A 12082-nucleotide genomic window follows, 5' to 3' on the forward strand; every position below is an offset into this window, starting at 1 on the left:
CATAACAAACCTGATCTGTTAACACTGTAGCATTGAACCCGACCGTTGACATCCGTTTGGCCGAAGCTTCCAGAATTCCAGGCCTATTTTTCCAGTACGAATTATCTAACATGACATGATGATGATAATAAAAGGTGGGGTATGGTGTTGAGTAGATTCTAATCTGACGTCACAAAAGTCTCCTGGTGTGGGCCATGTAATCAAATCAATAACACAAGATAAAGTCACGCGTAATATAATACAAGGATGATTTGATTTGAGCGCATCCTAAGTTTTGATAAACCGGGAACATCCCTGAGGAAAAAGACAAATGAACCACTAACTAGGTGCGGTCTTATCAAAACTGGGATGCGCCCAAATCACTTTTGTTAAACGCTTAATTAGGTGTCCATTAGGAAATTTGGTTGAACGGTCCGGAGGTTTTCCGTTTAATTCTTGTTGAAAACTTCGTCGCAAGGAAGAAGAAGACTTGTCAGAGGGGAATTCGATTAAAATTAAATTTTAGGGTTTCTATCCAGTTGAGACAGGGATTGCTTGCACAAAAATTTTAGAATTTTGGTTGCTAAAATCTCCAGAGGTCGTTAGGGTTTTGTTCGAATTACCGAATTCCAGAGTTCTGTTTGAGGATTTTGGTTCTCTATTTCGTAAAGTCGGTATTTTTTTCTGATTCATAGAGGTAATCCTATAACCGCTGTCGTTGCTGAATTGGTCTGTTTGATTCTCATTATTAGAAATCGTAATTACCGTTTTTACGATAATCTTCAGTTCTGTCGACATTTTGGGCTCTATTCTATAATTCTGATACTGATCTTGTAAAACCTGGGTAAAATTTATGTTTTGTGAAGTTTAATATGAAAATTTGAATTTTTATTGAATGCTTGATTCTTTTCTGTAGTTTAATTGTGTCTGTAATCGATGAAAATTTCTGCAGCAGAAACATTCATAAAAAGATTTCTGCAGCAGAAACATTCATAAAAAGATTTCTGCAGCAGAAACATTCATAAAAAAAATTCTGCATCAGAAATATGGTTATTTACATGTACTGAGATTAATTGGTATTAGAGAAGTAGGGAGAGGGCTGAAGAAAGAAGAAAGAAATTCTCTTTTCACATTAGTTTTTTCTTCTTGTGACATTCAAGAATTGGAGAGACTGATAGAGCAAGGATGATTGGTTTAGTTACAAGGACGGGCAACTACTAGAGATTGTCAAAATGTTTCGTTAGTGACGAATGACACAATTTGCAGGGCAGTTGCCAAATCTATTCTTCCAAAACTTGCGAAGCATTCTTAATTACTTTACACACATACTCTCATTAATAGCTTTCTGTTTTCTCATTCCTCATCAACTCAACATATCTATAATATTTATTTCTACTTATTGTGTATGGAGCATCGGACACTTTCTTTTTCCCCAGTCATGCAAGGTGGTGTTGTATCTGGAAGAACTGCCATGAGACACATTCTTACAAGTTTTGCTTATCTAAAAAGTACAACACATCCACCTGAAATTAGTATTTGCCATTGTCTTTCTTAAATGAAATAGTTAAATCAACTAAAAGAAGGATGGCACAAGGAAAATCAAGCTCAAAGGATTGAAGTATTTGAAAAACCTCTCATCTAAATGTGGAAATGATACACCATCTTTAAATTGATCAAATAGGGTGATCACAAGTTGTGCATTACTTGTATATAATCCTTTCAGATAAATCCTCAGTGAAAGGGTAAATCCAGAGACTCAAGTCACCTTTTTACTCAAGGCAAATATGAGACCTAAGCACTAGAAATAACTTATGTAGGTACTAATGCAGAAGTGTTTTTCCAAGTTAAAAGTAAACAAATACAACAAAACCTGGTATTAGTACAAGTTTTGGGGTTTTAGTCTGTAATTTTTATTAGCAACTGAAACATAGGGTTCATTGATTTAAAAGATGTGGAAACGGTACAAGAACTAACATGGCTGTCTATCTTCCATAAGATAAGATGAGGGAAAACAGAAAGAATGAACAAAACAGAAGTTACTGTCACAGAATTTCCGAAAAATACAAGATTGCTGATAACTTGTGTTGACCAATCCTGGTATATTCCATTGGAGGTTGCCTCTATAACCCACTTTACATGCCAGACCATCAGCTAAGGGGTTGGCTGACCTTGGCACCCACATGAGCTGTTCAGGCTATCTGGTCCTTCTGCTTGATATTCCATCCAGCTTATCACAATTTGAGAGTTTACTTCCACAAAAATTCCCTTCCATCCTGTTTGAATGTCCCACCTTTGGTTCATGTTGTGGAGATGGGATTGCAGCCCTAAGGGAGGGCCCTTCCTCAGTAGGGCTAGGGCCAGAGTAATGTACCAAAAAAGCTGAAGTGCTGTCTCTAAAAGCTTCTCCACACCTGAAGGGCTGGAATTTCCAACAGAGCATCCATTGAAATTTAATTTTATTCTATCTTGATATGGAGGCTGCCATTCCTTCTTTATGTTGTGATTTGTGAGTGAGGAGAGAAACCAGTCACAACTTCCCTATCCAGAATAATAGAGTATATCTGTATTCCATTGAATTCTTTATGTCATCATCCAGTGAGCCATATGAATTATGGTCAGTTCAATGGCTGTTGGTGGTTCCAATTTCTTATTATTGAAAATTCTTGCATTCCTTTCTTCCTAAATGCTTGAAAGCACAACTTCCGTTGTGCACCTCCAACTATATTTTCTTCCTTTCGTGGGTGAGGAAAGAAAGGTAGTGGACAAAAGATCCAACTATTTTTTTTGGAAGAGTACAAATAAAATTTTATTAAAAAAAAAGAAACAAAGTACAAGCGAACCAAGGTGTTAGGATAACACTCAAATATTCAAAAGTAATGACCAAAATCCAACAGCCATATTTGAAGTAGAAAATAACGCAGTTGTTTAAATTTACATCTTCCTTAATCATCTCCTTCAAACAGTTCTTCATTCCCATCACCTTCCTCATTCCATGCCTCATCTCCTTCCCTTGCTACAGAATTCTTCAACCTTTCTTCCCTTTTACTTCTTTCAAATAATTGAAAGGCCCTTCTAGCTAACTCTTCTCCACCCGAAAAGAACAATCCTAAGCTCCTGTTGACTTTAGCACTATTGTCTGCCAAATCTTCAATCCTCACTTTGCCTTCCTTATTCTCGCAAACTGATTGAGACTTCTTAGAATTCCTCTCTAAGTCTCAGGTTCTCTCCTTCTGCTTATCCTTTGACCTAGATTGCCTTTCCAAACCATCTCCAAGAGAATCCAACATCTGCACCTTCTCCCCATCAGAATCATGAAATTCTTCTCCTTGCCCCTCTAACACCTTCTTCTTCAAACTTTGGTTTTTGATCCTTTTTTCTTATAAACTCTCTTGTGTTTATTCGTCAGACCAGTCCCAATCAAACCATCTTTTGACCTTGAGGAAACTTTTGATACATGAACAATATGGGACTTACTTGAGTCTCGCGCTATCTTAACTGTCTCTGAAGTAACAGCCACACCATCCTTACTCTCTGTTTTTCTTCTTTGCCTAGATCAACTCCAAGACCAAGCCTGCCAACCGTGACTTCAAAATTTGAGTATTTCTTGTCTCCTCCAGAAAACCTGTCCTCCCCTTCTTTTCCAAACTCTTCCTTGGAAGTCGGAACAAACCGCCTCCATATTCTTGACTTCACTCCCATTGAGTTTCTCCCCTCCTATAGTGAAGCATTCTTGTTGGCATACTATTGATCGCATAAGTAGCAAGAAGCACAGTATCCATCCAAAAAGACTTAGGAACATTTATTTGTAATATCATCCCAATAGCCACTTTGAGAAGGTGATGGTTTTTTAATTCTGCAATATCATTTTGCTGTGGAGTTTTAGCACACAAATTCAGTGAAGGGAACCATGAGAAGCAAAAAACTCATTGAGATCACCATGGAAACATTCTTTGCATTATCTAACTGAAATATTTGAACCTCCATATGAAATTGAGTAAACATCGTCTGTTGGAAAACCTTCACAATTTTTTGAACTTCTTCTCTGAAGTGTATAGGGAAAATCCAAGTATAGCATGAACAATCCATCAATCAAGCTAATAAAATATCTGTAACCATTTTTAGATGATATAGTAGTAGGCATGTTCTACAGTGTTTTCTTAGTTAACATGTTTGACATTCAAGATTCGACATTAAAAAAGACTTAGGGTCCATTTGGTTTATGGGAACTGGGGTCTAAAATTGGAATAGTCCATTCCGATTCCAATTGTTTGGTTGGGAAGAATCGGAATCTCATTACCATTGCTAGTCCATTTGGAATGGCATTCCGTCATTTGAGGGAATGGCCATTCGCCCCCTCCCTTGGGAATGAGAATCCATTCCAACCAATTCTGATTCCAACTCCAATTCCCATTTGAACCAAATAGGCGGGAGGAATAGACCATTCCGATTTTGATTCCGATGGATTTTGACTACGAACCAAATGGACCCTTAAACAAAGCAGGAAACAAATACTTTAATGGCTCAAATAACATGTGATCAAGACAACTATGCCATAGAAATACTGGAGTTTTGTGTGATTGACTCAACTAATTATTTGACTCTGATGTTGATGTCGCGAATTCAGCCTTATTCTTAAGGATGTAAAGACCATCCACCATATTTCTTCTACCAACCATCTTCTCAGATGTTAAATCTTGAAAAACACAAGAACAGGGGAAGAATGTTACACTACAATTCAAGGAATGAGTGATACTACTGGTAGATAGTAAGTTAAGAGGAAGCTTTGGAACATGCAAAACATTTGTAAGGGCAAGGCTATAAAGAAGGGAATACCGATTCCTGACTTGCAATGGTGGAGAATGATCCATCTGCAATTATCATTTTATCCCTTTTAGACAAAAGGCTATAAGACTGAAACAAATTTGGCTTATTGGTCATGTGGTAGAAGGCCTTTGAATCAATAATCCAAGGGGATTCAGGAGCATGTGTGGAAACATGGAAAGCAGAGGTAGCATTCCCTGATATAGATGCCAATGAAGTAGAGGGAGCACTAGCTTGACAATCCATCTAACACAAGGCCCTACCATATGATTCTAGGTGGTCATGGAAGGAATTAATGAAATCCTTTTTAGGGTTTGAACCAGTATGTTGCTCTTGAGTTGTGCCAGTAGTCACATTGTTACTCTGACTGTTTGAGAATCATGAGCTGCCACATTTCTTGTATTCTACTTCTTTTGTCTTTGCATTTTATTTTGTTCTTGATTCTTGATTGCCCACTTTGGCTTCCTAACAACATCCCAGTAGGTCTCACATGTATGTCTAGGATGACAATGGGTACACCATAGTCTGTCCTTGTCATCACCTTTCTTGGAGTCACCTTTATTCATCACCCCATTGCCACCCTTTACAGATAATGCCAATCTGCTGCTCCCCCTCAGTTGTAACCACCACATTTTGTCTACTTTCCTAGATTGGACTAGGGTAGTACATACCTCCTGGATCGAAGGTAGATCACTGCATCCCAAAATCTAATGAAATGGCTACCAACTAATTAATCTCCTGTTCCCAAAATCTATTCTCTTTGTCTTGGTTGTGATGAGACGGCTACCCTCTTATTAATCTCCTGTTCGGGTTGGGTCTCTTCTCTTTTTGGGTGCAGATGGACACTCCCCTCTAGTGTTACAGGTTGTAGTATGTTTCTTCAGTCAGCCAAAGAAAGGAGGTAGAACCATGTGGAGAGGTACAATACAAGAGCAGCAATTTTGTGGGCAATTTGGGAGGAAAGGAATAATAATATCTTTCAAGAGTGGGGCAGATCAAAGGAAGAATTAATTGACACCAAAGACTTCTCCTTTTACCTTTTCAAAGACTTCTTAGGAGGAATAGGAGTGAAGTAGTGGCGTCCTCAAGGGCCACTCTCAGGGACATTTGGTCCCCTCCTACAAGCCAAATTTACAAGCTCTTTGATGGGAGTTCACAAGGCAATTTGGGTCCTCTGGGAATAGGTGGAATGATAAGAAATAGGGAAGGGAAGGCTGTGGCTTTATGCTTTGGGCCTATAGGAGAAGGCAACTCCTTGAGAGCTGAAGTGCTATCCTTATTACAAGGGCTGAAATTGGCCAGACAGTTGTGCCTTCAGCCAATTGAAGTCGAAGGACACTCCAAATTGGTTATAGGGTGGGTTCAAACAGGTAGCATGGGGATTTGGATTCACAAACAAGCTTTGAGGGAAATTAGATGTCTTTCAAGGGTTTTGACTATTTCTGTTTGATGGGTGAGAAGATCAGCAAACAGTATGGCTGATTCTTTAGCCAAACAAGAGGTTAAAGAGGTGAGCTCTTTTGGATTGAATTGTAAGAATCAACTACTTTGGGGGTTTGAGGGTCAGTTCCCTTACCTTGGGACCTGAACCTTTGTTCATTTTCTTTAAATTTTGATTAATGAAAGTTACCGTTTCCTATCAGAAGGAAAAAAAGGTCACTGGAGATATAAAAATCGAGGCTGAAGAAAGAAACACCCCACTTCTAAGTTCTGACACACACAATCACAAGAAAAAGGTATAAACCCTAGGTGTACTAAATTAGACTGCTGAAACATCAACTACACTGGCTGCATAGCCCAAAAACATCAAGCCCTAGTCATCACCAGTCCACACAACACATATGGCAATGAAGAGCCACAGATACCTATCAAAAAAGGGATAACACGAACCTTTACAGCACAGAGAGAAGGCACCCACCTCACCTTTGACAGCATTCTTCTGTCACCAAATAATACTCTTCTTGGTGCTACATCCACGAAAAAAAGGATAAAAGAGAGAAAACTGTTGTTCAGACCAAAAAAGGAAGTTCTAGGTAAGAAAAACTTGATCTGAATGTTATGGCTGTCATTGGAAGGAGTGCAAAAGGCAAAGGAAATGGATGTTAGGAAGTTGATTATTGAAGGTGACTCAAAGCTAGTAGTGGAATAGTTGCAAAAGGAAGGCAAGGGTTTCTGGATGTACAGCAACGAGAAAAAAAGATTTAAATGTCTGACTAAAGATATGGAAGTGCAATTCAGCTGGGTTAAAAGGACTGCAAATGCTTTAGCTGATGTTTTAGCTAAACAAGGGGTGGGAAGGAATCATTTGTTTTGGGATCAATTGTAATTGCATAGTTGTTACTCGGTAAGACAGTTTTCCTCTCCCAATCTTGTAATTATTCTTTTATAAAGTTAATGAATTTCAGTTATTGATCGAAAAAAAACACTTGATCTGAATGCTTCTACTGCCTATAAATATCCTCTGATACCATATTATCTAATGAGAAATAATGAGAATAATAGAGAAGGTGGAGAGGAAGAGAGAAGAGGAGAGAGATTAGAGAGCCGAAAATCTAGGCTGGCGACACCTAGAGCTTTATTTATAATAGGGCAACAGCTAATATAAAATAAAATTATGATAGTACTCCTGTGGCACAATCTACGAGAAAAATACCTCACGCCCTTATTATTTGGTGGTCTTGGTGTTTGCTATCTAATAATATCCAAGATTGTGTTGCTATTTGGTGCCTGCTATCCAAAATTCTGGTTGCTTGATGGTTTATTCACTGAATTGTTGACATTTCAGGAATGCAGAGCCAGCTTGTGTGCAATGGCTGTAGGAGCGTTCTCCTTTATCCAAGAGGAGCTACAAATGTCTGCTGTGCAATATGCAGCACAGTTACCTCAGTCCCACCTCCTGGTATCCCTCTTCCCCCTCTGTTTTCCTCTTTATTAAGAACTAGAACTTTTTTTTTTCTATTTAAAGGTAAAGTGTAGTATTTCATTAATGTATGGAGGAGTACCTGTGCAATTTGAACAAATAGTTAAACATTTCTGTTTACAAAAAGAGATTCTCTATCAAAAAAAAAAAAAATAAAAGAGCTATAAGGTATTCCTTGAAAGGGTTTGAGGATTCTGAGCCATGAACAGGGTACCTGTGAATCTGACTTCCTCTTCTGATTTGGATTGCCCTTCAATGACTTTTTTGTTTCTTTCAGTCCATAGAATCCAAATAATTGCGGCAGGACACATTTTCCATAATAATTTGCCCCTTTTACTTAGCCCTCAGAGGTACCAACCACTGAATAAAGCCCGAGCAGATTCTTGGAAGCATCCTACCACCCCAAAACACTTCAAAACATCCAGCCATAGAGAACTAGGGAATTTGTAGTGCAGAAGTGATGATTTACAGATTTGTTCTCCTTAGAGTAAGTTCACAAATGGGATTGTTTATTGGAACCCCTCTTTTTAACAGATTGTCCAGGCTAAAAGAGCCACTTTAAAAGGCATCTTTAGCACCCAAATTTTACTAGCCGGGTAGGAATCTGCAGACTCAGAATTCAGGTGCTTGAACATGAATTTTACTGAGAACAATCCATATCTGTCCCACTTCCTTACCCATTTGTCCATCTGATCCATATTTGGGAATATGCCCTGTAGTTTATGCAGCATGTCTGAGAATAGAGGGATCTCCTAATCATTGAGTTTCCTTCTAAATCTGGGGCACCATACAGGTTATTATGAAGTTCAAAGCAATCACATGCCAAGACTTCTTTTGGGCAATTTCATAAAGTAGTGAATAGAAGACCGTTAACATTATGATTTCTTCAAGCTAAATTTTGATGGTAGTTGTTTTGGCAACCCGGGTGCTGCTGGAATGGGAGGGGTAATAAGAAATGACAAAGGAGACTTGTACTCTGGACCTTTAGGGGAAGGGGATTCCACAGTTGCAGAGTTGAGGGCAGCCGTGTTTGGAGTTCAAAAAGCATGGGAGATTGGAATCAGAAAGTTGGTGATCGAAGGAGATTCAAAAGTGATCATAAGCTGGCTGAAGCGAGAGGACAAGATCCCATGGGAGATTGGGTTCAACTGTTACTTTCCTTTTCCAAAGGATTCTGAAATTTAATTAGTGGAATTTAATGATGAGAAACAGAAATACCTTAAAAGGATTCAATGAGAGAGAATGGGAATGTGCTGGTCATTCTATCATTGAAACGATTGTGGTTCAGAAAAGTTAAACTCAAAATTAAATATTTCCAACTTATCTGTTGCCATGATACTCCTTTTTGAGTATTTAGAACGCTAGGGCTGAAATTCAAATTCTACGGATGCATTTGGCTTGCAGGAAAGTAAGGGATAAAAGGGAATGTTCTTATTCTTTTTCCCCACATTTAGTTTCTGAGATGTTATGAGATAAGATTGTAGTCTCAATTTTTGGGAATTGGGTCTCACCATTTTGGTGTGAAAAAATGGGAAGGAGGGGAACACTTATTTGACAAAAACTATCAATATAAAAAGAAAAGAACTTTTATTCTTGTTGGGGCTGACATTCCCATTGTTTCCTTGTGCAAGCAAACAGTGGAGCATGAAAAGAACTTTCAATTCAGTCCAAATCCTAAGTACCATCACTATGCCATATCAGGACCTGTTGTAAGGCCTTCTTTTTAGAATAAGTCTTCAAGGGTGCTGATTGATTCCTATCATCTCTACCTGGCTTGAAAGAACTCGACCCCGACGAGTTAAAAGCATGAAAGTCTTCACCAGTGATCCAAGAACTCTCAGACATAGGCTTGCCTTTCCACTTGACAAGGAATTTCTGATACCCTCTTGTAGCAGTAGGTATTATTTCCTCATCTAAAACATCTTCTAGAATATCATTTGGAGCTGCAATAGTTGGCAATTTAGGTATAGGAATCTTAAAAGAATCCACATGTCCATGATAAGGAGTCAAGTCCTTAACATTGAAGATAGGACTAATTCCCATGTCATCTGGCAACTCTAGAACATAGGCATTAGAACTTATCTTCTTGATGACTTTGTAAGGATCGACACTCTTTGAGTGGAACTTCTTGTACACACCTTTAGGAAGATGTTCTGGCCGTATACGTACCATAACCATGCCTCCCTCTTGATAATTTGCCAACCATCGACGAATATCAGCTCTAGCCTTGTATAAATCATTGCTCAATGCAATTTTTCTCTTAAAATCATCATGTATTTCTCTTATGTGCCTAGAAAATGCTTCTGCTTCAATGCTAGTTCGTGTATCTGGTGGTAAGGTAACTAAGTCAATTGGCCGCTTAGGCTGAATACCAGTCACCACTTCAAATGGACTTCTTCCTGTGGATCTATTTACTGAGCTGTTATAAGCAAACTCAGCTATTGGAAGCACTAGATCCCATCTAGAAGTATGATCACCAACTAGACACTGTAAAAGATCTCCCAAGCTTCTATTTACTACCTCAGTTTGACCATCTGTTTTGGGGTGAAACGATGTAGAGAATTTCAGCTAAGTATTGAGTAGTTTCCAAAGCGTCTTCCAAAAATAACACATAAACTTGGTGTCCCGATCTGATACAATAATAGAAGGTACTCCATGAACTCGAACCACTTCTTTTAAAAATATAGTAGCAATATGTGAAGCATCATGTGTTTTGTTGCAAGGTAAGAAATGAGCCATCTTGGAGAAATGATCCACCACAACATAGATTGTATTGTGACTTGGGCCGGGCTTGCACTTATGATAAGGGCTTTGCACTTATGTAGGACCAGCTCAGTTCTAGACTTCTAGTCCTTAGGGAATGTTGAATGGTCTTCTTGATCAGAGTTTTATGGCTGTAATGGCTTCTTGAAGGAATAAGGGAGAAAATAGGGAGAGAAAGAGGAGTGAAAAATACCTGGAATCACTCACAGGGTGCCTAGAATCACTCAAGGGCATGGGAATCACTCACCATAGCTAGCATAAGCTGAAGGAAACTCAATGTAATTCATTGCCTTTGTATAAAACGTCCATACATATTTATAGACTCTAAACTCATAATAATCTTAGGAGTCAAACTGTTAGACTCATAATAGTCTTAGGAGTCAAACTGTTAGACTCAATAATCCTAGTAGGACTCAAACTAAGTTGTCATATCCTATTTCAATTTAAAGAAGACTCAAACACTCTAATCTTATGCAATGTGTAGATACATAGTGGTCACTTGGACCATCAGAGCATAGGGGGCGTCGAATTGATACCACACAGATGCCTGTGATGAGTCCATAACTCATCGCACGTCTGTTATGAGTTATGATCGCATGTTTGTAATGAACTTGTGCCCGAAATGAGTTGCAATGAACTTTGGCCTGCCTAAATTTGCGATGAGTTTTAGACACGCATAGACTTGCGATAAGTTCAGACATGCACGGACCCGCAATGAGTTTTGGACGCGTGTGAATCTGTGATGAGCTCAAAGCCATCGTAGACCCACGACAAATGTGGAATTACTGTAGACCCGAAATAAATATTAGAAACACATGCGTCTTTAAATCACGCGCGTGATGGGACGCTCTGTAGGCCTAATAAGGGCACGACGACTAAGTAATGACGTCACCCACGCCACGTCGGTTAAAAGGGTCACAAAAGGAAGTAGCACACGCGGATTATGAGAATCCTTGGACGAAAGGAAAGTTCGTCCTTGGGATATCTCATAAGACATGTGGTGAAACCCTAGCAGTGAACAGCGAATCCGAGATTCCCTTTCCTAGTGGGAATCAAACACTTTTGGTTCCTTCCTTTCGGGACCTCGGGATCTCTCCCTATAAATAGGGGTCCATCTCATAATGAAATCATCATTCTATCATTCTCATTTGCCCTAGCCTTTAGCCTACCTCCTACACCTGGTCTTCCTTTGTCCTTCAAGGAAACCTCCGTACGTAGCCTCACCACCACACTCAACAATGACTCTGAATTTTTAAACAAACTATAACTAGACAATTTAAACCCTATCATTGGACCCCCACAGAAAATTGCAAAAATGACAAAAATACCCTTGGTGTTCAATTCAGTCCAAATCCCAAGTACCATTGCTATGCCATATCAGGACCTGTTGTAAGGCCTTCTTCTTTCTGGAATAAGTCTTCAAGGGTGCTGATCGAATCCTATCACAGGGGTACAATTATAATTTTTCAGAGTGATTGGTTCTAGTTATGATGCATTCCTTTTTTAGTGTTTTCACCTTTTTTCTTTCTCCTTTTTTGAAGAAGTTAAGATACATTTCATTGATTGAGATAAATTACAAAGGGAGCATGGAGAGAAGCC

General features: G+C 38.9%; 1 protein-coding gene across 3 annotated transcripts in view; it reads left to right on the top strand.

Annotated features, from left to right (window-relative positions):
• Positions 1-406: 406 nt before the first annotated feature.
• LSD1 (LSD1 zinc finger family protein) overlaps positions 407-12082 on the top strand; it is a 45794-nt gene continuing 34118 nt past the window's right edge. For 2 of the 3 annotated variants that reach the window (XM_088891558.1, XM_088891559.1), the window contains exons 1-2: positions 536-676; positions 7586-7699. In XM_088891558.1, the coding sequence (XP_088747684.1) occupies positions 7588-7699 (112 nt within the window). In that variant the 5' untranslated portion in view covers positions 536-676; positions 7586-7587. Of the gene's footprint in view, positions 677-7585; positions 7700-12082 lie in introns of all 3 variants that reach the window. The other variant, XM_088891560.1, reaches the window with a different exon arrangement.

Source organism: Nelumbo nucifera, chromosome 7, assembly GCF_055504915.1.
Source record: "Nelumbo nucifera cultivar China Antique chromosome 7, China Antique-T2T, whole genome shotgun sequence".
Classification (NCBI taxonomy): Eukaryota; Viridiplantae; Streptophyta; class Magnoliopsida; order Proteales; family Nelumbonaceae; genus Nelumbo; species Nelumbo nucifera.